Source organism: Rhyacophila brunnea, unplaced genomic scaffold (genome assembly GCF_057557595.1).
Source record: "Rhyacophila brunnea isolate RB1 unplaced genomic scaffold, BYU_Rbru_1.0 scaffold_20, whole genome shotgun sequence".
Classification (NCBI taxonomy): domain Eukaryota; kingdom Metazoa; phylum Arthropoda; class Insecta; order Trichoptera; family Rhyacophilidae; genus Rhyacophila; species Rhyacophila brunnea.
The window spans coordinates 701,660-729,413 of NW_028232860.1; the positions used below are offsets into that span (position 1 = coordinate 701,660).

A 27,754-nucleotide genomic window follows, 5' to 3' on the forward strand; every position below is an offset into this window, starting at 1 on the left:
CTGTACCTACATGTAAATATAATATACGGCAGTGGCGAGGGGTGGATATAGGCAGTTAAGGTTCAACATAAATAGCGCAAACTAAACTTTGTCAGTCATGACTTATTTGTTTTATTTGAACTAAGAATGCAATTTGCAGATGGTGATGGTTAGTTTTTAAAATTCAATCAAACCCTGCCTAATCCATAATAGTTTAGGTATGCTATGGGCGATCTGACAAAAATAGTGTTTTCGTTGAATTAAGAATACATATTACAGATGGTGTTGGTTAGTTATTTTAAATTCATTAAGCCCTGCCTAAACCAAACCATAATCGATAAAAAATATTTGTTTATTACAAAAATATCTAAAATGATGTATGGTGTAATGGCATATATATTTTTTTTTTTTTTAAGGCGGCTCTCGTGGTGCAGTGGGTAAGGCGCTGGCCTTCCACCCGAGAGTTCTGGGTTCGATTCCCGGCCATGACAAAAACATTTATGTGTTTTTATCAAAGCCTGGGTGTTTGTGATTGTTCAAAATTACTAACAACCACCTTGTACGAAAAAGCAAGGACATGGTTATTAATAATTCTAAAAAAAATATTTTTTTTTTTAGATATTTTATAGATAAATGACTATTTTTCGACTATTATCTACAATGGCTTGGATAAGGCAGGGTTTACTTGAATATTAAAAATTGACAACACTATCTACACATTGTAGTCTTAGTTCAATGAAAATAAATACGTTTGACTGACAAAGTTTAGTGTGCATTATTTGTGTTGGATACTAACAGCCTACCTCCACTCTTTTGCCATTACTATACGGTATATAAACGGATACGGTCAGACCCTTATATACTTAGTGAAAATATATTTCCGTGAACAGAAATTATAAGTTTATTGCGGGACACGGTTTCAGTCTATGGACGGCCTATAAGGCGGCCAAGGAAGCTTGCGGCAGGCAAAGAAGAGTTTCCAGAGATATAATGCCAATCAAGATGACATTAACATTGCTTAAGGCTTTCTCTCTGTTTTATATTTCTTTGTTTCTAAATGTCATGTTGTGAACGTCTTAAACTTATAATTTGTAATGTCCACAATATTATGTTAAAAATAAATAAATTGAAATTGAAAATAATAAAAAAAAATGATTCAAAATTACCCAAAATATTCAATGTATCCAACAAATACAGCATCTTTGTGATCATGTGATTTTGAATGATTCATAAATTTTTATGATACCAATAGTATGTTTGGTTTAGCAATGGTTAAGCACAATCAGTGGCAAGTTATTAAATTATACGCTCAGGTTCACTCTGTTTCTAATAAATTAATTAATTATAATCGTCTACTTTCTGCCGCATAGCTGTATTTTAATATTATTTCAATAACAAACCTAATGGTCACAGTTATGGTCTACTAATTTTAAATGATATACTTACTTTATATGTCAAAAATAATTTATATTATACATTGTTTCAAAACGAAACATAAGAAAACATGGTGATAAAAGATCAATAAACATTTAGAAACTGTATCTTATTAAAAGATTTGAATATATATCTGATAATATTGACATAAATACAACTGGAATGAATATTAATCTGCAAGTTTTACAATGTAAACAATACTCTAAAGAGCGCATATAACGCTATTAATGTTATGAATATGGTAGGAAAAAAAGGCGAAGTTACTGTATATCTGATCTCATTCCCGAAACAGTACACAGATAGTAAACAAAAAACGAATGCCGTGTAAATAGATTACAAAAAAATATTAGGTATTATGTTGGTGCCCTAATTAGCGTTAAAAGTTATTGGAAGTGGCATACCTTTGGTTGAAAGGACGAACACGTACAGCAACTTTTAAAGAAGCCATGGTTTATCATAATCGAATATGTTTCAAATTAAATATGACTAAATTTATTTAATATATTTCTCACGGAGAGTACGTCACTCGTAAAATAATGTTCTATCAAGATGACAGATGATTAAATCCGTGAATGTTGTCGTTCGTGGTAAAACTGTTTTCATTAAAAAAATATTCTAGCGCGATCCCGTCGAATCTCTTTGGCTCGATCACGATCGTATTTTACAAAAAATCTAGAGTATTATTACCTATAATAAAATTATAATATACAATTTTGTACTAGTTTTTTTTTAATACAATTATTATTTTATTCGGAACCCTTTAGTGATTAGTTTTTGTTCAGGTCTTGATAAGGTCTCGTTTTACATGGTATTTCTAAAGATATTAGTGAGATTATAAGAATATGCAGGCTTTAACGGCTACCTACTATTTATTGTCATCTAGTAAAATCTTTGATTCGATTTTCAGACATTTTTGTCGATTTACTAATTTTGAAAATGTTATCTGACAAGTGGCAGCACTGTTCTCAAGTGTCAAATCCATCGTGACCAAAATTAGGTTACCTCCTTATAAATCCCGCGAAGCGTGAAAATTTATTTGGAAAACCACGATGCAGGTAAAATAATTATTTTTGGGAACCCAACTACAAAATGAATAGAAATTAAGCCGTGAATTTTATATTTTCAGATAATTTCTCTCATAAAGTATCAGTTTGCGTTCCTATTTTGATTTTATGACTCATTGCGCTGTTAGTAGTAGGCTTGCGAATCTGTTATCAAAATTACTAATAAAACTCCGAAATTGTCATTTAAATTTTATTTTTAGTTTAAGATATCAAAACAACGTTATAAACCTTAACATTAACTTATCCATACTTGCAGTGTTATAACATTTTTATGATTAAATGAGAAAATACGTACTTAGGTAAACCAACTTCTTTATTTTTAGGGTAAGGTATTTTAAAAATAGTTACTAGCATACAACGGTAAATAGTTATCGAGTACGTATTTTTCAAGGTAAGTATAAACAACTAGTTTAAAAAGAATGAGTACCTATTGATTAGACAAGATTAACTTATAATACCTGCCTATATCAAATTTCATAATTAAAATGACAGGTCAAATTCATTAAAAAATATATTAGTACATTGAGTCGCTTTTTTTTGCAATGCCGAAACCCCCTAACCTTGGACCCCTAAGCTAGAGCCCTGTCAACCCCTTCCCCCCCTAGTGGAGGCCATACTTGTAGATCTAATCTAATCAATAGACCTTGAGTCCTTTTTCTTGCTTTAATTTCATATGTTTAAGCTCCATTTAAGACACCCACGGTGGCCGCGCGGCTTAAGCGTTGGATTATCACGCCGTGGGTTCGAATCCTGGGTCTGGCAAGTACACATATTGTTTTTCAATTTGTGTGTGAGTCAGGGTATGGACCTAATAAGTTGAGCAAGTGGCTGACATCCATTTCTCGTAAAAAACAAAATCAGCTGTTAATACAAGCCTCTCTCTACTCTGTGGAGGACCATATGATCCTATTAGGATCGGACATGGTCGAAAAAAAGGGGATCAATTTTGTGAAAAAGCTATAACGAGAGCTAGAGCTTTGTTAATTATTGATTTGGCGCTACCTCCAAAGTTGGAGGGAGTGCCGCATGTCAACTACCGCGGCGATAATCAACTCACAATCACACAATTTTATCAGATGTTTAATCAGAGTTATTTTAACATCATTTACAATCGGTAGTTTTAATTAGATATTTAATTATACGGCATTACGGAAATCAGCAATCATTACGGGAGTTCCGGCAGACAGACGGTCTCACCTTCGACACCTGGATGTCAAGTCCCGAACAAAGGGGTCACAACATATTTATAATCTTATTTACATTTTATGAGAGCCTTACTGGCTGGTTTTGATGCCCCTTCGAAGGTAACTATACTATATATCGTTACCGTTCAGGCAAAAGTCACCAACCCTCAAAAAGGCAGTTTTGAGTTGAGTATGTCACCCGAAACGTTAAATTATGTTCTTTACGTTGCAAAAGTCACCACGGTACATTAGTAAGTAAAATGTTGCTTAAATCCGAATTATTTGATTTTCTCTAAATGACTTTCGATAAAATTGTAACAAGCATAAGTCATTATAAGCGGATAGACATTATTAACACTATAAAAAATAAATCCTTCGTTATAAACATAGAAGCAAAAGTCACTAAACTATGTATGGTGACTTACTGATTTGTCATTTGAAAATTTCTAATACTCGTCTGACACAGGCAACAATAACTAAACAGGAATAGTTACTTTAGCTTGTCATAATAAGATCGCTTTGGTCCAGGTTATTAACAAGCAAAAGTCACCAAACCACATTTCAGCCATCTTGCCTCCTTCAAAACTTTCCAGATGTATTAATTAGCATCAAAAAGTAAAAGTAACCTAAATAACTTATTAAGAAGACATGAAAAAATTATGTAATGTAGATAAAACCTTAAAAACATTAAAATCTGATATTTCCTTCATCTCCAAACTTTCAAATTACGATATCTCGAAATGATGTTTTTTGGGTTCATATCATCAGATCATACAAAAAAAAGTTCTGGAACAAGACAAAGAGTTCTCATTACTCAATCTATTGTAGTAGTAAACTATTTTTTATTCAATGAATAATTCACAAGATTTAAGAATGTAACATTCTTTATTGAACATACATAATTCTTAAACACCTGTGAGGATTCAAACCCACGCCCATGTGTCTGACCGCTAAACTATGCATGTCCGATCTAATTGCGACGAAGTTAGTTAAGTTAACTAATGTTTTTATAACTCCTACTGAAGCGCTTTCTAAATTACGCAATGCAATAACGCGACAATTATTTTATAAGCGACTCATATTATTTCAGAACCCCAATGATGACACCGAATGGAATGACATCCTCCGTTCGAAGGGGATCCTTCCACAGAAAGAAAAGGCCATCACCGAAGAGTCCATCGTTTCAATGCTTGAAGACACGATTCAATCCAAGCAAGAAACCAGTATGTATAGAAAATTATATTCAATTAACGTTTGTTAATTGTTTTAAACATTCAGGACCACAGGGCAAAGGTTACTCTGTTAAATGCTTGTAACATAAAATATGGACTATCGTCAGTGGTTGAAATAATTCCACGATATTTTATCATTTAATTAAAATAAAACAATATAAATGGTTATCAAACAAGAGATATATAATATGCTGAACTTTTCTCTCAATAACACGTCACGAGCTGTATGGACATGTTGCACCATCTTGTTGGAACCAAATATCGTCTCTATAGGTTGATTATTTTGACCACAAATTTCACATGATACTCGAAATATTTATGTCGCATCTTAACAGCCTATCTCTATCCCTAGCTATTGGTATTTGGTGCCCTGCATTAATAATTATGCTAAAATATCAAAGATGTAAAAGAGAAAGTTCATATCAATCCATGCAGCTTTTGGGTGGAATATTAATTATTCGTGTTGTACATTTTAGGGGACAAGAAACTGTCAAACCTTGATCTGGATGAGTTAGACGAATTCGAGGATTCAGAAGACGAAGAAGTCCTGTTAGAGTACCGGAGGAAGCGCATCGCTGAGATGCGAATGCTGGCCGGAAAACCACGCTTCGGTAGCGTCCAAGAGATATCGGGACAGGACTACGTGCAAGAAGTCAACAATGCAGGAAAAGAGATTTGGGTCGTTATACATCTTTATAAACAGGGGTAAAGAATCAATTTTTTTTTGTAATCCTACTGAGGCTTAGACTGCCACCTGTCGTTTAAACCCTCTCTCCAATTCTGTTAACTTTATTAAGATTCCAACACTTTACTTACTGTCGAACAAGAACTTCTTGTCCATGTGCTAAAACTGTGAACTAACAATCCCCTCCATTGCCGCTAATCACATTTCTGTTTTCAAATGAGGAACGCCCCCAAATGTATCTAATGTATCTAATATAATTTGAAGCTTTTTATAATAAAAATATATCTAAAACGATTAGGAGTGATGTTAGAATTATTATTAGTTAACTTTTGGTTTAATGCGAAGAAGAAAAAGAGTAGCATCTAAAAGGAGACCCGACACATTGTTTAAACACACCTCTAGCATGCGTTGTCGCCATGACAGGTAGAAGTAGAAGTCTTCTACATGCAATTACAGCGACTTCCTGTTAACACCGATTTCTTGTTGTCGGACAATAGCTCCATTGTCCAATAATGACATTTTAATATGATGCTGAGTGTATCAACAGTGGGTATTTAATGTAGTATTTTCATCAATAGTTTTTATACTTGCAGTTATATTGAAAGCTTGTGCAGTACAGAATATATTGTGTCAATCAAACCTTCAGAATACTGAACTGCCAACACATTTTTGACATTTTTTTACAATGTCAATACAAGATTCTAATGTATAAACATGTCAACAACAATAAGGCTCAAAAAGTTGATATAAAAACCAAATTATTGCACAATTTGAGAGATTGTCATCAATAATAATATTATCAATCAGTTATCATGGCATTCGACGCCAAGTCAAAAGGCGAGTCCAAAAGTAGTACCATATTATCCAAGACTCCACTTTTATAAAATGAGAGGGAACATAAATTAATGGGAACTGGCTTACCTTACGGGGCGCGGTAGCAGTTTTGAAGTAGGGTCCGCATTATTATATTAGGTTGTAAAACCAAAGGAGACAAAGCGAGCCGACTCTGAAAATATTGAATGTTTACATGACAAACGTTAAGGCATATTATGAGACTGACATAATTTGCTTTTCCCACCGCCACGCGTCACGTCTCTACACCCGTTATGCAGGCGTAAACCATGACGTATCGAACTTTAGGCGTCCTTCAATGTCGTGCTGAGTGTCCCGGGAGTAACTTCCCAAGACCTTCGATGGCGTGCACTAGAGTGTGCGTGAATCCTATTTTGATATAATATATTACAATCAATCCTCAATAAGAAAAGATCTACTCGCTCGCTGTAAAATACCGCATACTTTTTGAAAGCTGAGAAATTTTTCCTCGTAGATACCAAGTCGCAATGGCCGACCAGTCCAACTGAGGGTCGGACCGACTTGAGAAGCTCTTTTTTTTTTTTTTTTTTTTTTTTTTTGTGATTTTACCGAGGCTTTGACTGCGACTCGCTGTCATATCGCCTCTTCTCTTCTAGAAGGGGATCCTTCGATCAGGTCCTCACTCCTATTCTGTTAAATGGCTTTATAATTATTTTGTCTAGCTCTTCCGTCTTTCTTTCTTTCTTCTTTAGACGCCAGTGTTTTATGCACCAGAATCGCTCTCCTCCGTATCCATCCCTTCTGTATTTTCGATACATCGTGTAATCATTGAATTTCAGATAGTCTAATTCAGACCTCAGCCAAGTCTCTGAGATTAATGCTATTGAAATTTTTTGTCTTATTAAGTAGAGTTCTATATAATCCTTTTTTTGCTTCATACTTCTGGCATTCCATTGTAAAATCCTAATTTGTTTTTTATTATCCATTTTGCTCCAGAACCTCCCCTAGAATTTCCTTTAAGTGTCCTTCTTTGAATTGTTTGCATACCCAGTCCACTGCTTTAATTATTAGTTGTTTAATGATCTGCTGCCAGTCTCCCCCTTTCAGCAAGACTTTCATAATTTCTCCCATCGCGTTAACCTCTGTCTTCCCCTTTGAATTTTTCTTATTTTTTGTAGGCTTTACGCTACTACCTGTAGATATTATTGTTGAGCCTGAAGCTTCTACCACCGCTTCTTCTTTCTTTTTGTTTTCCTTAGTTTTTTGAATTGTTTCGCTTTCATCTCTTCCTACGATTTTTTTTTGTTTTAATATGTCAGCATAGCTATTATTTAACATATTTTTTTTTGCTTCCTTGAAAGGTATGTTCATTTTTTTCATTGCTTCTTTGCAATTCTTTTCCTCTTGCCACTTTGGGCATTTTTGGCTGTTTGCCGCGTGGTTACCTTTGCAATTGATGCACGTAATTTCCTCATTTTTTTCGCAGGTTTTGTGGTTTTCACCACACTTAGGGCACGTTTCTACTGTACGTCCGCAATTGTTCGCGATATGCCCATATCGCCAGCATTTGTAGCATTGCATAACCCTGAATACATACGGTTCTACAGCAAAAGAGACTCCATATATGTAAATTGTTCTCGGCAATATTTTCTCCCCAAATTTAATACTGACTGACGAGGTCTTTGTCAGCTCTCCTGTATCACCTTTTCTTGTCAACCTCTTAAGATTGATTACTTTTGCATCACTTTTGATTTCCATTTGCAGTTCTTGGAGGTCCATATCAATATCGACTTTTCTTATTACTCCATAAGAGCAGGAGTCATTCTCTTTGGTCACAAAACCGAGATCTTTGAGTTCTCCAGCTTGTTTCACTTTATCTGCTTCTTTTTCGTCTTCTACTTGGATGTACGTCTTTAAATTTTTATTGTAAATTTTCTGTACTTTTACTCCTGCCTTATGCAGCATCTGCGCTATTTTCAATTTTAATGGAATTTTACTTCCCGTCGCTATCATGACGATGTTTTGGTTTCCCTTTGGAGTGACCCCAGAGTCTCTTCTGGGTTTTTTTCCAGAGGTCACCGTCTGCCATTCTTCTTCTTTTTCTCCAACCACTTCCTCTTCATCATCGTTTCTTTTCTTCTTCGTTTTTTTGGTTTCATTCACTTCCATCGTGGTGTTTTCCATTTTATTGCTTTTGCCGTTCACGCGGTCTTGGAATTCGCGCAACAGTGTGAACAAAAAACAGTGTGGACAACCCCTCGCTTCACAGCGTTTGACGCACTCCCCGCACAAAGTGCACTATCCGTGCAACAATAAATATTTTTCACTTTTTCTCAAGCACTGGCACTGATTGTCAAAATCACATGGGACCACACATGTTGAGTTTATTGTCAAATTCATTTACAAACAATATTATTTTTGTTGTATCCCGTATTTATAACCGTTCGCGAGTATCCAGGCGAATAGCGTCCCAAATACGCAAGCGAAGTTGTACAACCTCACTCCACCGCTGTTGGCTTCCGACTGGAGAAGCTCTTCAATCGACATATGGGGACACTCCCAGAGGATGTGATCGACATCCTGCAATGCACCATATAAGCAAATCGGAGATTCTATTAGACAGATGTAACTATTGAAAATAACATATTCTTTAACACATGTTTAAGTGTATCCCACATTTTACCACACTCGAGATCTGTACCTTGTTTTTCCACAGCCAATAGGGTAAGCCAGTTACCACTAATTTTGTGTTCCTTAAGGTCATTCATTTTTCTGGCAAAAGTCATCAGAAACATGATTGTGAGATAAAAGTGTTTGAAAGATGGAAGGTATATGAAGCAGCTCTCGTGGTGCAGTGCAGTGGCCTTTCATTTGGGAGCTCCGGGTTCAATTCCCAGTGAGGACACAATATATTTATGTGATTTTCTCAAAGCCTGGGTGTTTGTGATTGCTTCACTTCTATTACTAAATACACTACTGTTAAACTACACTACCGTCATTGGACCTCTATGTCTGTTGTAGTGTTAAAAAGAATATGTATTTTAATGGATTTAAATTCAAATTCTATCAGTACCCTCAGTCGATAGTATTAATAATATTATATATATATGTATAAGTTAGTGGCAAAAGGTGGAGGTAGGCTATTAAGATCCGCCATAAATAGTGCACATTAAACTTTGTCAGTCATACGTATTTGTTTTCATTGAAATAAGACTACAATTATTCACAGATGGTGTTAGTTTTTTTAATTCAATTGAACCCTACGGAAGACCAAGCTATAATAGATAATAGTCAAAAATATTTGTATAAAGTATGCCATTATATCATACATAATTTTTTGATATTTTATAAATAGAAGAATATTTTTTAATCTATCAAATTCTAATTCTATCAAAAAATATTCTAATCTACCAAAACTGTTATGGTTTGGTTTAGGCAGGGTTTAATTGATTTTTAAAAATTAACCAACACCATCTGAAAAGTGTAGTCTTAGTTCAATAAAAACAAATACGTATGACTAACAAAATTTAATATGCACTATTTATGGCGGATCTTAATAGCATACCCATACTCCACCCTTTGCTACTGGTATCCATATTATCTTTTCTATATAAATGAAATTTAAACAAATGAAACATCAAAATTTTGGCATGTTTACTCTGATTAGTCATGTGAAGTATTTTGTTTTGTTTAGTGATTTTAACCAAGTGAAGTTTTTTTTCTGCGAATCTATTGACGTATTTAACTTAAAACTGGCATTTCTGCTGATAGTGACTTTTGCCGGAACTTGATGATTTGATGGACATATCATTATTATTAAATGCCATTATTCTTATCTTACCCAGTATTTCCTGTTACATTCTAATATAAATTTTAACTGATGTATTTCATAATTTGCATTGGTCATTGAATAGATTTGTCATCCAATTTTAAAAATAAACGAAAAGAAATCATTTTCAAAGGTTTTTCACACTAACATTGTTGCACCTAAAAGGTTCAACTGCTATAATAAAGGGAATCTTTTTGTAATGCGATATTTGATAGGAATTTAAGGCTGTTTTTATTAACTGATTTTTTTTCCCAGCTGAATCTATTATATACAGTAATTTGTTAGAGATACCTAACCCGTCTACCCTAAAATCATGGCTACAAACAGCTGACTTTTTGGTAATGTTTAAAATTGTAAATTCAGTCAACTCTGATCCAGCGATTGATCATAATCTAGTTTCGTGTCCCCACTAGATTAGACATAATATTATGTAAAATTGTGACCCTTTTTATGTTGATTTTACAAGGTTTTTATTAGTTTGTATTCTTGTTTCTCCGGTGGTTGTTTGTCCAGTACAAATCTTGCAATCGATTTTTAACTAACTTCCCGAATAGCAAGACATTTGCAACTTTCAGATTATATCAGAACACGATGCCAATGCATTATATTTTAATACTTTTAGCCATCTTTAAGCAGAATTGAACTCATTTTCAGTTAATTCTGTTTTGTATGGAAAGTTATTTCAGAAAAATCCGTAAAAAGTAAAAGACTATTATTGGTTGCTAAGAGGATGGTCCTAGCAACTAAATTATTAATATATACGTGCGTTACTATGGAAATCAAAATGAAATGTCAAAATGACATTTCAGTATTCTATATTTGTTTGTTTGTTTGTTTTTTATTTACTTCATATCAAGTACAAGTTTGAGCATATTGAGCATAATTCAACAGAAAATTTAAAAACGTTGTATATAAAAAGTTCTTTTTATCTTGTAATTATTTATACAACCAACTTCTCAATTAATTTTTCATAGATATAGATTCATTCTCTTTCGAATAGTGTTCTTCTATTGACATGTTCAATACATCAGCTGTCAGCTAGTATTGCAGCAAAAGAATTTTGTGTACCCAACTTGTCTTTCATATTTATATTTTTTATCGTCCTGTTTCTTTTTTCTCAAATGATAACCTGTATTTTATTTTGGTTTGTTCTGTATTCTTTGTAATACTTACTGTTTTTATTTTTATGATATCTGTCATTGTCATTTGTATCTGAAACTTTATAAATTGTTTTTTTAAGGCGCATGCGCTGTTTATAAATAAATAAATGTGTCTACTGTATAAAAAAATCTTTTAAGCTGCTGTTTTTATCTCAGTGCAGCCCTGGCAAACGACTCAAGGTGCCCAGTGAATTTTACTGCATATAAACATGCAACATGAATTGGCTTGCAGCTGATTTAAAACATACCCTTTCAGATTCACATTTATATATAAAAGCTCCATCTTCATGAAAGGTTTCTTTCTGTCTTTTAAGGATACCAATCTGCGCTGTTCTCAACCAGCATCTGAATCAACTGTCAATGAAGTTCCCCTACACCAAATTCTTGAAGTCGATAGCACAAACCTGCATACCTAACTACCCTGAGAAAAACCTGCCCAGTATGTTTGTCTACTTTGAAGGAGACATGAAAACACAAATCGTCGGCCCAGTGGAATTTAGAGGAACCAACGTCACATGTGACGGTATGTTGTAATAATATGAAGTTGATTTATTTTTATTATATTCAATTAATTTATTTTTAACTTAATATTATATCATAGATTCCTCACTGCTTACTGTATTATACTCATTTCCTTTGTTTTTTAACATTTTTTTAATGTTACAAAAATATTTTTATTTAACTTATAATCGAATGTTACACTGCCACGATCGCCATATCGTCGCTGTAGGATTGGTTTGTCGAATAGACTGTTAAAGATTCAGGAGACGAAAAACCTTGATTATCCTATATTTAAATACATGAAGGTATTTAAATTGTTGTTTTTTACAGCATATAAGTGCTGTTTTCATTACAAAGCAATTTAAAGAAAAGGATGGTTCTGGTTCATTTGGTTACAAAAAATCATTCTGCATTCAAAGGTCGATTTCGACAAAAACGGATATTCGACAAACCAATCCTATAGCAACGATATAGAAGACTACAGATAAGCGTAATAATAAAAAGAGAATACAAATAACATAGCTTATACATACAAAACTGTCAAACAATCTAAGTGAAGAGATTTAAACGTCAAGTATTCATGCAAGTATAGTATAGTATCATATACATAATTTAGAAAACACTTCTGAGAAAATATATTATAACCAATAGAAAAAATCAGATTTAAGATAATAAGATGAATTATGTATGTTCAATAATTTTTTTTTGTGATTTTACCGAGGCTTTGACTACGACTCGCTGTCATGTCTTCTAGAAGGGGATCCGCGGATTAGGACTCACTTCTATCCTGTTAAAGAACTTTACAATTTTGTCAAGCTCTTCCGTCTAACCCACCGCCAGGGCACCTTTCAATTCGTCGACATTCTCATAGATATCCACAATTCGCAGCTGTACTCTGTGACGTTCATATTTAGGGCATTGTATGTTCAATAATTAGAATGTTACATTCTTAAATCGTGTGAATTATTCGTTGAATAAAAAAATAGTTAATTAAATATCATGAGTTTTTTGAAAGCAACAAAATTGGCTTTAGTGCTGCTAACCAAGTTGGACAACTCAATGGTTGGACTAATTTGAGTGACTCTTCCCTTTCCATACACATCTTAGGACATTCCTAGAGGATGTGCGCAAAAGGAAAAAGGACGAAAACACATTTAGGTACCTATAGGAATAAGTAATTTTTAAAATTATGTATGCACAGTAAAACCTCGTTAATACGAATTCCGCGGGACCGAAAATAGAAAAAAAATCGAATTACGAATTATAAAATGTATGGGGGAAAATATTAAAATTTTGAAAAAAAAAATTTTTTTTGATTTTCATTAGTATCGTTTATGATCGTTAACACACGCGTTAACATGATATTACTCCCTACTTCATTTATCGTTGGTCAATTTATGGCTACGGCCGTATGTCGTAGCTTAGCCACTGGGAAATGCCAATAGAAATGGCGTATTTAAAAAAAATACTACCTTATTCTTAGGTCAATAATTATTATAAAGAAAACATTATTCGTAGAATGTTTATCACATTTGAATGGTCAAAAACATAGCTTATCATCAGTATCTTTAAAATTATCTTTAAATGTGTAAATCTTGCCCATTTTTTGAATAAGAAAATGCCTAATTCTTGTCAAATTTGGGATCACAGAGATTATCAATATAATTTTTTATTGTAAATATTTCACTATAATAATGTCGACATAAATTTTACTAATAGTTTTATAAATGCTTTTAAAAATTAATAAACATAAAAAATCTTAACACCACTGCACATGGACGTATTGAAATATGACTATATTCTAAAACATTAGAGCGAGAGGTTTAAAAGAACACTATTTTATGTAATAAAAATACTTTATGCAATCATCAAATGTTTAAAATAAATATAAAGGATAATAAGGCTTCAAAATTATGTAAATAGATTATCTACAACGTTTAAGGAATGTCCAGGATCATGCTTTGAAAATAGCATAAAAGCTCCATTTTAACGTACGCTGAGCATGTGGGCCGTTAACGAGGTTTAACTGTATTACTTTTCGTTTCGTAAGCGGAAATATGATTCCTTTTGTGGTACAATTGATCGAATTGATGATAAAGTTTGTCATCCATTGAAGATTGAATAAACACTCATGGGGTTCTGAATGATGAGGTATTAGATTTGTCATTATACCGTATTGAAGTCTAAAGATTTGTATGGGGCACAGATCAACACTTACAAGAACTGTATGTCTTGTAACTTAAACTACATTTGGCAAGTCGAAGAGAAATTCAGCTGAGGTCGGTTAGAATTGGTCATTAATCCGTGATGTAATTTTCTTGTTTTAGAGTTGGAATTCCTTCTGGGCGAAACCGGTGCCATAGAGACAAAGATTAAGACGGATCCGAAGAGAGTTATCAAAGACAAAATGTTTGCCGATCTGGAGGATTCGAAGGACTGGTAGACGGAGGGCCGGTGTTCTATTTTTGTATAAGTGTATGTATGTGTGTACTAAATAAGAAATCTAACAATATTTTGTATTTCTTTCATGAGAAAGTATTATTGACTAAATTATACCGCTTGTTAATTACTGATTATTTATAAATTTTATTTATTGAAATAAAAAACCTGTTTTTTGTACTTAATTATATTTTTTTATTCGTTATATTTACAATGTACATACATAATCACAATAGGAATAATTTTGTTATTTTTCAATATGACCTTTTTCGGCAATTCTTGAATTCCTGTTGAATTTGACAAGCAGTCATAGGCAACCCGTCTTTGGAATATACTGTCACTGTCCAAGCCAATTGTCGTAACCCTCAAAAATCAAATTGTTCAGGAAGTGAAAAAAACTGTGGGCATTGGATTTACTTATTATTTTATATACATTGAGAATTTTCTTTTATTGACACATCCCAGTGGCTTACGTTTAGAGGTTTACTGCATTTGGCTGGAATATTTTTTGTCAAGTTACACATGGCTTAAAAAATAATTTTGAATTATTTTGATATGAAATAATTTTTTGAGCTTTTTGATACTTGGCCAGTTCGTGTAAGAATATGTAATAAGTCCATTCCCATCAAAATGTCTTTTCGGTGAAAACCGAATTACGACAATTGGCCTGTACAGTGATGATATATAATATAATAAATGAGGCCATGAGGTCTGCCATTTTGAGATAATCGCAATAAACCGTCAAGCACACTTTCGACTACAAATCGAATATTTTCTTTTTGCAACGCGTTGAAAAAATGACTGAAATGGAATACATAGAAAAAAACTTAAAGCAATTAAAAATCCATCAAATAACCTTTTTACTCCCACTGGGCTGAAATATCAGCCCGCCCTTACACGAAGCCCACGCACTACCCTTCCTCATCAATGGTTTTATTTTATAATTATTGATGTATGTTGCCAAAGGTTACAGTAGGTTACAGCATCTTATAACTATTGTACCCTTGAATCTCATGGATAGCATAGGTACTAATTTCCACTCCTAAAATCACTTATATTTGAATTAAGTATATTATCGAAATTTACATTTTCAGAGATATATCATTTTCAAAATGGTGTTTCCTATCCGACACTATATTTCTGTCAATAATACCTTGCCATCAAATGTCACAAATTAATTGTAATATCATTTAATACATTTTATATATTCTTGATATGTTATTATTACGCACAGAAAACATCTGTCAACCTATTATGAGAATATCCTATCATTATTTTCTTTCATGACCCGATTAAAATACACAATTCCTTTATTTGCGTGTCAGTTTATTTTTGAAAATTTAATATTTTCGCTTATATAATATCTCTTCTCACTGTCTCACTCTCTCTTACATGTCATGTTCATATGTTTTCTCTCATGCGTTACAGATAAAATCAAAACAAATATAAATAATAATATTTAAAACGATTGGCAGTTTACACATATACTAGGCTAAATCAGGTGGGAGTAAAGGGGTTATAATTGTGAAGTCATATTCGGTTTCATAAAATGTCCATGGTTATTCACAAATCGTTTTATCAACACGCACATTAGACATTTAATAATATTCACTTAAAATTATACATCACTAATACGTGGTTATGCAGTCTACTAAAACAAATTAAATCAAAATGATTATCCTGAAGAACAGAGATATGGACGACTGTACAAAACTCTCATGAGACGAAACCAATGCTAACATACGGAGCTGAGACGAGAACCTTGTGGGTTGCAGACATACATAGAAAGGATGAACTATTGTCAGCGTCCAAGCGCTTAACTCTTATGTATCATGTTCATTCCTCCTCATTCAATAAATGCTTTATACATCACACCTGGCTTTAAACAATATTATTTCCTGATAGTTATTATTTAACAGCCTCTGTGAGCATTCAATGTTGTGATACATTTGGCTATGTAGCTCTCGGTGTTGATTTTGGACTTCATCCCCAACTCAAAGACCTTGGCCAGAATCTGTGAGGCATGCTCCTGCATGCAGACAACTAGTTCGGGAAGCTTTTCCAATGCTGATATCGCCAGCTCTGGATTTGACGCATCCAGGCATCCCATTAAAGCCGACAGGCCTAAAAATAAAAAAAATACTTGTATACAATAACAATGTCACCATTCTATTAATCCATTTCGATCATTCAAAATTCACACCCATCTCTTAAAATCACAAGCATTTCAACACGATTTTAGATTCACTCAATCAATTATTTCCAAGATAAGGGGTCATCAATCGGTATTTTTTGTCCCCCGCTCCAATCCTCGTCTCGAAATCTTTTACACCCCTGTCTAAATTACATTACATTTGTGAATTCCCCCCATTCAATAAATACAACAAATATAAAATATAATAGTTAGTAGTAAAAGTATCATGAAAATTCTATTGTTAATCAGAAACCAATCTGTAAATAAATTGTTAATAATAGTGCGAAATCTCTTGGTGCATCTTTGCCAGAATAGGATAGCCGTGGTTTCAGTGTTGTTTCGGAGAGACGAAGCGCTGCATTGACAACCATTTGGTTTCTATATTTAGTTTTTATTACTTACATATCTGAAAAATTGTTCTCATATTATGAACATGCAAGGAGTCGAAAATCCGCACAATAATTTAAGTGATTTTAGTGACATCAATAACTGAGGCAATGTTAGTATTTTTTGTCAGAACACCAGAGCGGTATTAGAAGAATAATAGTATTTTTTGTATTCATTAATTTTTTTGATGACAATTTGCTATATTATACATTTTAGTAGGTGACAATACTATTTGCGGACCGGCAGAAATTATCTGCGGACAGGCGGTTTGGTACCACTGCTCCAGAGTCCAAGCTCAATGATCAATATAGTCTCGGAATTTTCTTCTGAACTCATAAGACCATAACACCATTAGACCCACCCACTCTTAAACTGCTTCTAGACTAATGTCGCCAAATGTCTGATGGCAGGTTGGACTCCCAATTATTGGTGTCATAGTCAGTGGCGGCCAGTGGTCTTCAGAATAGCGTTTTCTGGTAGTGCGCAATGGTTTACCTTATATACCCAGCATTGGAGCTTAGGGCAAGCACAAGTTCACGCCACTTCCCTCGGTTCAACGCCAACTCTTGCGCCTCCCGCCATGTCAGACCTGCAGCACGTAGGTCGCTTTTGTAGCACCGCTGCAGGGTGAGGGAGGGCCGGCCATGGCAACGGAACCCTTGAGGCTGTGCCATAAGGGTACGCAGTGTTACACTCTTTGGCGGCATCAGGAACACTTGTCCTAGCCACGTAAAGGTCGTAAAGCGTCTCTCCATGATTACCTTAATCACCGAAGGCTGCCGTGTCAATAAGCTAAGATAGTATCTTAGTTTAAAAAGACCGAAACGTTGAACTTCTCAGAAGGTAAATTAAATATGTCTTTGTTTATTTATTATATTTCTTAAAAAGAGTTTGTAAACAGTTCAAATGATTTGATATCAATAAAGAAAAATAAATGTCACGGTTTACGACTTTACGCTCTGGGCAAACAATGCTTCAGCCAAATAAATAACCGCTGATGTGTTTTTTTGTTTATTGAATGTATTTGAGTGGTTTAGAAATAAATGCGGTAGTTTGTATTTTCGTAAAAGTTTGCCGATTCATTAAATCGTAAATGTGAAATTGTTAAAAATTAACTCGCCAACATTGTTATAAAACAGAAACTGGCGTTTTTGTTTCTATAGTCCTAATTTCGTGCGCCGATCTAAAAGTGTGTAAAAAATTCTACACAAACGTCATCACGGGACATTCGACCACGGTTTAAGAAGTATATAATGACCTCATTGTAATCCTGTGCAAACTGAAAATCTGTTTGGATCGTAATCGCTTTGCGCACAAACGGAGTATTGTTCATAGTTCGCGAAGTGAGTGATACACGTATGAATAACAATGAAAAGTTGAGCGATGTCTTCAAAGATGCAGGCGGTGCGTAGCACTTGGATGGTATTAGAGGAGCCGCCGCTGGTCATAGTACATCCATTGATTTTCTCAATCCCGGGTGTTTTTAAGTGTTTCACTACTGCAACTGGTGCTATCGTGGGCATAAAATTAAAAATGAACACTAAGAGTAGAAGATTAAAATTATTACGATAGATGAATTTTTTATTGTACCTGTGTTAGTGTCCACTGATGAGGTGATGACATTATTGAGGAGGGTGAGGGGCGAAGGGTTGGAAGAATTCTGTATTGAGGATCGGTCACTCTGTCTGTCCCACTCCGGATCACCCGGTTGCTGACGCTGAATACCGATGGCTGGCTGTGTTCCGCCCAGGCTTAAGGCAGACAGCGCTGGCTGAGAACTGATCACAAAAATACCATGTCAGCATGAATAATTTCAAGTAGAACCTTTTGTTGTTTGAATAAGAAATATGGAGTTTTCTTACTTCATTATATGGTGATGATCACGGAGGTAGTCATTAGCAGCGGCTGCGTCATATGCCATATACCCCTGCAGTAGTCCTGCAAACCTTTGAATAAGCGATGACAGATCCTTAATATGCCCGTGCTTAGTAATAAGTGCAAAGTAGCTGTCCAGTGTGGTGTGCAGTTTCTTTTTATAAGACGCAGCAAATAGAGTAGGCTGGAGCATCTCTAGAGCATTGAGGGTCTGCGAGAAGTAGGTCGCGTGGCCACCATTACGGAAGGGACCCCATTCTAAATGACAGCGGCCTTTAAGTAAGGTCCCGAGGAGGCCGAGTTGGCGTAGTGCCAATCGGGGGTGCTGCCTGCATAGAGAACGGCAGCTAGCTTCCAGACCGGGAATCCTGTAAAAGAAATAATTATTTTGACATCCATGTCGAGTGATTCCGATTTTTTATATATTTAACCCTTAACACTCGAGTGCCGCCATATCGGCGGCATTAGAAGTTTCCCGTATTACTCGAGTGCCGCCGTAGCGGCGGCACGCCAATAAAGTATTTTTTTGTAATATTTTCAGCAATTTTTATAATGCGATTTCAATCAAGTTAGAATGAATAATAATAGGTTATTACATTTATCTGAGAAAGAAGTCGGCAAAAGAATACTGCGTGCGTAATTTCTACATAGTATTTTTATCGGAATCTTCTCTTTTTTTATTCGTAGGTCGCTCGCTTGCAAGCAATGTTTTTTTGTCACATAAATTTTATTTATTGAACGTTCCCAGACTAGAGTGAAACGAAGTGTTTGTCACACATGATTTTGAAGTGTGTTTATTTTTTTTATTGGTTCTCGCTTGCGCAGGGCGTCTCGTATAGTTTACAGTTTTATATTTGAATAGACTGTTTTTGATGACAATACTTACTATTATATTATGCCGATTCAGAACCTTACAAATATAATGTGAAATACTCTAATGAGTCAAATGAAAATTATTACCTATCGATTTATTATTTTTTGAGAAATCTTTTGATAATGTGTACCGCACTGGGAATGAGTTGTTATGAGCCCGAAACTAATTTAGAAAATTTACGAGACGGCTGCTTATATTACAAGTGTATTTGAAGGCAAATCATTTGGATCATATTTACAGTCATAACTATATGTATGGACGATTTACACTTTATAGCCACTTCTCTACATACCGCTATTTCATTACGATTCTGTGATAAGCGAGGATTACATATTGGAGATTGCTTTGTGAAATACCACACAATGAAAAATTATAAATAAACTAAAAATAAGTACAGTATATTCATTATAAATCTATTTTATAGAAAAAAAAAAAAAAAAATTTACATTTTTTTCACCAATTAAATGTTTTATATTGATATTATGCTTTTTACGGAAAAAAGTCTCGAGTGGGTGGTATGTACCTATAAAAAAAATTTCGAGTGGAAAAGGTTAAAGGATGATTAAAACCTGTAGTACGATATATCAATAGAACGAAACTGTTCATCGATATCAGTTTTTAAAATTACTCAATTATAATATTATATTGTAGTGACCTTTGGACTTTTCCTTCTATAGATGGCGAAAGGTTGAACATTTTGTGAAAACAATGCATAATGCAGTCCATTTATTTTCGAGTGTATAAAACGATCAGTTGATCTAGAATGATTTGAAAAAACATGTTTAAAATTAGATAAAGAGAGACGGTACCTTTTGACCCATTCTTTGGAATGTGGCGTTGCAGCCAATGCAGTGAACATACAATGTGATATTTTATCCACTATACTTGTTGAGGATTCTGTAAAAGATAGTAATAGCACACAAAATTTTAATAACCTCTTAACAATGTATGCAAAAAATTATCTATTTGTTAAACATATGTGAATTTACCTAAATGACTTTAATAGCTTGCATAGTTACGTTAAATAAGTGTAAAATTATGTCAATGACAAATATTATCAATTCAACGCGTCAATTTCGTTGCTATATTATATAAAACTTAATCTCATTGAGGCCCTGGAAAATAAATCTGTGAGAAATTTGCAACACGAAATGACTTGCAGTTAATGTAACTAGTAGTTTTAAGTTGTGATTATATTGAGATGCACGTCGTGTACTGTCACAGCGAAAAATTTTGTCTATGGTTTCGTCATTTTGCAGAATATTTTGAACGATCACCATCTCTGTATATTCAATGATGAAGAGTGCCGACTCTAATGTATTAGTATTTTGAATCATTATTCATTATTCATGCTAATTTCAATTAATTTTAACAGTTTCTACGTGTGCGTACGTTAAAATTACTTGCGATATTACATCCATAGATAATATTTTGAACAACCTGCAAACCATAGATAATAGACAACATTCTTATAGAAAATAAAGTGCCAACTGCTAAAAACAAAAAACACGCGATTTTGACATGAGTCGAAAATGTGTAGGTATGTAGAAAATGATAAAAAACGTTCATTGAGTTATTCAGGTGTCGATGCAGTGTGGTACAACAAGAGGTGACCTCATTGTTGTTCTGGTGATTTTTGCAGATTTTGCCAACTGACAATGTTCGTTTAAAGGTTAAAAATATGCTACGGGATGGTAGCATCTGTCTGAAAACATTTTTACCACCAAGAAAAACGACATTATACACTTTTTTCCTGTAGCGGCAGTTTACTGTGACGTCACGTGATAGTACGCGACGTGCATCTTAATATATTTGGCGCTTTAGTAAAAATTATTTCAGCTTCACTTTCATATTATATAAAGGCTCCGTTTTCATAGAAGAAGGCTCTCTACAACATTATTGAACATAATCGAATAAAACTTTACCAGCGATTCCAGTTTCGTCAGCTTCTGGAAGCACAATATCTTGAACGGGCGTATTTCCCCCATATGTCAACAGATTTAATATCTTGGGCACCCTCATGTACAGTAAGACCAGGAAGGAATGCACGGTATGGTCAGGGTTGGTAAGTCTGTGTTCCAGTCCATTCAGTGCGTTCAGGAGCGAGTGGTCATCTTGAAGGCTTTCGAGCAGGAGGGGTAGTCTGGATTCTATCCTCAGACAGGCCTGCTCCGGATTCGGACACTGCTCCGCTTCTTCTAGGATGTAAGATATGAGGACGCCAATCTAGAAATCGAAATGAAGGTAATGTAGCACATCGGCTTAGCATTGTGGAAATAGCATGTGGAAACATATCTGTGATCTTTGGTCAATAATTATTAGTGGAAGGCCAAATAGTTTGACTATAAAGAGATTATGTATGAAATTTTATAATGAAAAGATTGTCATTTCTGAAATGTTTTTTGTGTGGTAGATTTGGATGCCAAAGAAAAATTAATATTTAGTAAATCGGCAGATTGAAATTGAAACATGGCAGCTTGTTTATTGTCAATACATAATATGACATATTATTTGCGATCGTCTATCTAAATATCTAGGAAACATCTGCACATATTATATGTGAATAATTATGATTCCACTCCATTTTTAAAAGCCATTTGACAACGTATGTCTCACCCAATCATTTCAGAATAACCTAAGTCACATTTACACTTATCACAACCATAGTCGAACATTGCAATTTTGTTGCTAGGACAATTTTCTAGGTTTGTGAAAGAAAGTGAAATCATTTTTTGTCTAGTAGTACGATCGAAATAGTATGTATGGAAATGTGCTGAGTATCAAAGCAAAATCAAGAAATGGAGAATCAAATTGTATCAAAACAAAATTAGGTATTCACCTGCTCATGGTTAAGCCTTAAAATATTTTCCGGGGTGTGATGCTTAGGCGTCGTCTTGTCTCTGCCCTGCCAAATCCGAGGGCTTTTAGTCAATGCTCCAATCAGCTCGAGTACCGTGTTCGCTTCCCACCGACTTCATAGAAAACAAATTAGCATTACATTATTAATTATTGTTGATGGCTGGCTGTTGGGCATATTATGCAAGGAACACAAAAGAAACATATTATATATAGAAAATCATAGGATAATATGACATGGACAAATAATTAATGCCTGTGCAGATAGTTTCTATTGCCTAATTACCAGAATATGTATTATATTATTATATTATAAAACTTCCCACTCGGTCACTTTTGTCACACTGATGTGATTGTCCCATATAATGGTTTACAAATGTGACAGATGAAACAAAAATGTAAATCATTACATATAACATTGATTTGATCGACATTGATTTTTACCATTTGTCACATTTGCCACTGGACTCGATTTTGTTTCATTTGTCACATTTGTAAACCACTAGCTGAGCCAGCTGGCTCTCGCCAGTCTGTCTCGCTAGGTCTTGCAGACGGCTTGGCGATATTGTATATTAATATAATTGTGAAGTATGCATAAACGGCGCCATAGTTTTCCCTTTGGGATGGATTTTCATTTACGTCAGACATTTTGACATTTCGCTGATTTGTCAGTTTTACGATTTGCATCTCGTCCCTGCCAATACAAATTTGGAGTCATATGCGTAGTCTATTCTGGAGTCAGGCCTTCACAATATCACCTGACACCACTTCAGGCTGCTAGCAGAACAGCTGACAATCGCCGATTGCTACCAATGGCATATTAATTTTAATACAATATATGTGTAGGTATGTGCATTTAAATATGATAAATAATTATACATCTCATTCATTCGAATATACAGCAATATTATGTGATTATCATAAAAAGCGACCCATTATATCCAAATATTAATCTCTTTCGGGTCCTATTTACATAATAGAAAAAGGTTAGCAGCATAAAATACAAATTTAAACATTGTTTTGTTTCATTGTCTATAAAAAATCAATGCCTTAGAATAATATTTACAAATCAAATTTTGAATTCAAAATTAACCTTAGCCAATATAGTTTCCCGGTGCGGGACATTCATATTGAGACAAATGTTAATAAATAATAAAGCAATACATATTATATCTGAGAGGAATAGACTAATTCTGATAAAAACAGGAATTTATAAAACCTAAAAATGTGGAATCAGCTTAAAGAGGCCTTCATTCAGCAGTGGATTGATACCGGTTGATGACGATATAAATAGGTAGGTATATAAAATCACAAATTTAAAAAAAATATGGCAGTTTATGTGACTAAGAAGAGTAGAATTAGGTTGGGATAACCTTCATCCAGCAGTGGATTGATCTTGGTTGATGATGATAATGACGATATTATGAATGGGTAAATATAATATCAGCAATTTTGATAAATATAGCAATTCATATGATCGACAGAAATACAAACAAATTAGAAAGGCCTTCATCCATCAGTGGATTGATTCAGGCTCATGATGCTAATGGCAATATAAATAGATATAATATAATATCACCAATTTTGATACATACAGCAATTCAAATGACATAAAGGAGTAGAATCAGACTAGGGAGGCCTTTATCCAGCAGTGGATTGGTTCAGGTCGATGATGATAAGGACGATAGAAATAGGTATAATATCACAAATTCGTTGAACCTATAGTAGTAGAATCAGGTAGCGGAACCCTTCATCCAGCAGTGGATTGATTGTGGTTGATGATGGTGACGATATGAATATGTCGATAAATATAATATCACCGATTTTGATAAATACAGCAATTCATATGACAGAAAGGAGTATAATCAGGCTATGGGAGGCCTTTATCCAGCAGTGGATTGGTTCAGGTCGATGATGATAAGGATGATAGAAATAGGTATAATATCACAAATTCGTTAAACCGATAGTCGTAGAATCACGTTGCGGAACCCTTCGTCCAGCAGTGGATTGATGATGATGATGAAATTCAAGACTATCAAGAATACAATCAACGTAGAGAGGCCGTCATCCAGCAGTGGATTTATTAAGGCTCGTGATAAAAATGGCATTATAAATATAGATAGTATAATATCACTGATTTTCATGTGTAAGTAAGAAGTAGAATAAGGCTGAGGAGGCTTTCATCCAGCAGTGGATAGGTCCAGATTGATGATGATAAGGATGGTAAAAATAGGTAGATATTATACAATATCACAAATTTTGTCAACTATAACAATTCGTATTAATTTATTTCATTGTTTGCAATGGCTACTTAATATGACTATATCTATGGAAATTAGTAGCCTAGGTAATTATTCAATAAAAAATAGTGCGTAAACAGCCACAAAGAAGTATTTAAAAAAAAAAAACAAATTTGTTATTAATTAATAGAAAACTCATCTTGATTGATATTGATTATTTAACATGCTAATAGAAATGTCACATTTTTTCGATTAATTCTGCAAATTCTAAATTTGAATTCTGACACGTCAAATGAACTTGTTTTGCGAAAGAAAACAAATGACAATCATTAGTCTATAAGTTTGACAGATAAAAAGCAGTGACATGGTTTTAGATTATATTTTCGTAGTAATTAGTGAGGAAAGATGTATTTATTTCTAGTTAAAACTCAATAGTGCGCCAATGTGCTATTTACAGATTTGAATAGATTTGTGGAATATTAATTCTGATTTCTGAAATTTCGATTATACAGAAAGTATTAAGCGACATTATAATCAATTTGCGGTAGATAGACAGTAAAGTAGCGAAAATGTATGGTGACGGATGTAAAACGTGATTTAAAAATGATTTTATCTGTGATTGTGTCGAGTTTTATCAGATTGTGCCCGATTCAAATGGAAGTAGATTCGGGACTCCAAAAATTGTAGTGAATTCCTTTAATAATCAACAAAGTGGTATTTAAATAAAAAGTTGACGTATTTTCCAAAATCTCGTAGGATAATAATATATAGGAGACTAGCTGAGCCAGCTGGCTCTCGCCAGTCTGTCTCGCTAGGTCTTGCAGACAGCTTTTCGTCATAGTGACTTGGTGTTGGATTTTAATATAATAATTGTAAAGTATGTATAGACGGCGCCATAGTTTTCTCTTCGGAATGGATTTTCATTCACGTCAGACAGTTGAAAATTTAGCTGATTTGTCAGTTTTACGATCTGCATGTCGTCACTGCCAATACAAATTTGGAGTCATGTGCGTGTTCTATTCTGGAGTCTGGCCTTCTCAATATCGTCTGACACCATTTCAGGCTGCTAGGTTTAGCAGAACAGCTGGCAATCGCCGATTGCTACCACTGTTATTTTAATTTTAATACAATATATGTGTAGGTATGTGCATTTAAATATGATAAATAATTATACATCTCAATCGTGATTATCATAAATAGCGATCCAATATAACGCGAATATTAATCTCTTTCGGGTCCCATTTACATAATAGAAAAAGGTTAGCAGCATAAAAAATAAATTTAAACATTATTTTGTTTCATTGTCTATAAAAAATAAATGCTTGGAGCCACAGAATAATATTTTAAAAATCATATTTTGATTTAAAAATTAACCTTAAACAATATAGTTTCCCGGTGCGGGACATTCATATCGACACAAATGTTGATAAATAATGAAGCAATACATATTATATCTGATAAGAATAGGAATTTATAAGACCTAAAGATGTGGAATCAGCTTAAAAAGGCCTTCATCCAGCAGTGGATTGATACAGGTTGATGACGATAATGACGATATAAATGGGTTGGTATATAAAATCACAAATTTAAAAAAATATTGCAGTTTATATGACCAAGAAGAGTAGAATTAGGTTGGGATAACCTTCATCCAGCAGTGGATTAATCTTGGTTGATGATGATAATGACGATTTATTATGAATGGGAAAATATAATATCAGCAATTTTGATAAATATAGTAATTCATATGACCGACAGAAATTCAAACAACTTAGAGAGGCCTTCATCCACCGGTGGATTGATTCAGGTTCATAATGATAATGGAAATATAAATAGATATAATATATTATCACCGATTTTGATAAATACAGCAATTCAAATGACAGAAAGGAGTAGAATCAGGCATGGGAGGCCTTTATCCAGCAATAGATGGGTTCAGGTCAATGATGATAAGGACGATAGAAATAGGTATAATATAGTAGTAGAATCAGGTTGCGGAACTCTTCATCCAGCAGTGAATTGATCCTGGTTGATGATGATGACGATATGAATATGTAGATAAATGTAATATCACCGATTTTGATAAATACAGAAATTCATATCACAGAAAGGAGTAGAATCAGGCTAAGGAGGTCTTTAAGTAGTGGATTGGTTTAGGTCGATGATGATGAAGATGACGATATGAATATGTAAATAAATATAATATCACCGATTTTGATAAATACAGAAATTCATATGACAGAAAAGAGTAGAATCAGGCTAGCGAGGTCTTTATTAAGCAGTGGATTGTTTCAGGTCGATGATGATGATGATGATAATGATGATAATGACGATATGAATATGTAAATAAATATAATATCACCGATTTTGATAAATACAGCAATTCATATGACAGAAAGGAGTAGAATCAAGCTAGGGAGGTCTTTATTAAGCAGTGGATTGGTTTAGGTCGATGATGATGATGATGACGATATGAATATGTAGATAAATATAATATCACCGATTTTGATAAATACAGCAATTTATATGACAGAAAGGAGTAGAATCTGGCTAGGGAGGTCTTTATTAAGCAGTGGATTGGTTCAGGTCAATGATGATGATAATGATAATGACCATATGAATATGTAGATAAATATAATATCACCGATTTTGATAAATACAGCAATGCATATGACAGAAAAGAGTAGAATCAGGCTAAGGAGGTCTTTAAGTAGTGGATTGGTTCAGGTCAATGATGATGATGATGACGATATGAATATGTAAATAAATATAATATCACCGATTTTGATAAATACAGAAATTCATATGACAGAAAGGAGTAGAATCTGGCTAGGGAGGTTTTTTAATAAGCAGTGGATTGGTTCAGGTCAATGATGATGATGATGATGACGATATGAATATGTAGATAAATATAATATCACCGATTTTGATAAATACAGCAATTTATATGACAGAAAGGAGTAGAATCTGGCTAGGGAGGTCTTTATTAAGCAGTGGATTGATTCAGGTCA

At 34.0% G+C, this 27,754-nt stretch overlaps 3 protein-coding genes across 4 annotated transcripts in view; 1 reads left to right on the top strand and 2 right to left on the bottom strand.

Annotated features, from left to right (window-relative positions):
• The window catches only part of Klp98A (kinesin-like protein 98A), a 45,614-nt gene extending 43,570 nt beyond the window's left edge, over positions 1 to 2,044 (bottom strand). The window contains exon 1 of the mRNA XM_085948441.1: positions 1,815 to 2,044. Coding sequence (XP_085804567.1) covers positions 1,815 to 1,861 — 47 coding nt within the window. The 5' untranslated portion in view covers positions 1,862 to 2,044. The remainder of the gene's footprint in view (positions 1 to 1,814) is intronic.
• Positions 2,045 to 2,408: 364 nt separating this feature from the next.
• viaf (viral IAP-associated factor) lies at positions 2,409 to 15,632 on the top strand. Its single transcript, XM_085948447.1, has 5 exons — positions 2,409 to 2,468; positions 4,752 to 4,884; positions 5,370 to 5,598; positions 11,695 to 11,903; positions 14,209 to 15,632. Exons 1-5 carry the CDS (start codon positions 2,463 to 2,465, stop codon positions 14,322 to 14,324), a joined length of 693 nt encoding a protein of 230 aa, XP_085804573.1. The 5' UTR covers positions 2,409 to 2,462; the 3' UTR covers positions 14,325 to 15,632.
• Positions 15,354 to 27,754, bottom strand: part of IntS1 (integrator complex subunit 1) — a 59,551-nt gene continuing 47,150 nt past the window's right edge. For both annotated transcript variants that reach the window (XM_085948445.1, XM_085948444.1), the window contains exons 27-32: positions 22,490 to 22,622; positions 21,576 to 21,876; positions 20,460 to 20,547; positions 18,764 to 19,144; positions 18,492 to 18,679; positions 15,354 to 16,444 (exon numbers count right to left, since the gene is read on the bottom strand). In XM_085948445.1, the coding sequence (XP_085804571.1) occupies positions 16,233 to 16,444; positions 18,492 to 18,679; positions 18,764 to 19,144; positions 20,460 to 20,547; positions 21,576 to 21,876; positions 22,490 to 22,622 (1,303 nt within the window). In that variant the 3' untranslated portion in view covers positions 15,354 to 16,232. The remainder of the gene's footprint in view (positions 16,445 to 18,491; positions 18,680 to 18,763; positions 19,145 to 20,459; positions 20,548 to 21,575; positions 21,877 to 22,489; positions 22,623 to 27,754) is intronic.

Excerpts from the sequence above, each read along its gene's own strand:
- viaf (XM_085948447.1), top strand. Across the intron at positions 4,885-5,369 it reads TCAATCCAAGCAAGAAACCA|GGGACAAGAAACTGTCAAAC; the intron begins GTATGTATAGAA and ends TGTACATTTTAG. Across the intron at positions 11,904-14,208 it reads AACCAACGTCACATGTGACG|AGTTGGAATTCCTTCTGGGC; the intron begins GTATGTTGTAAT and ends TTCTTGTTTTAG.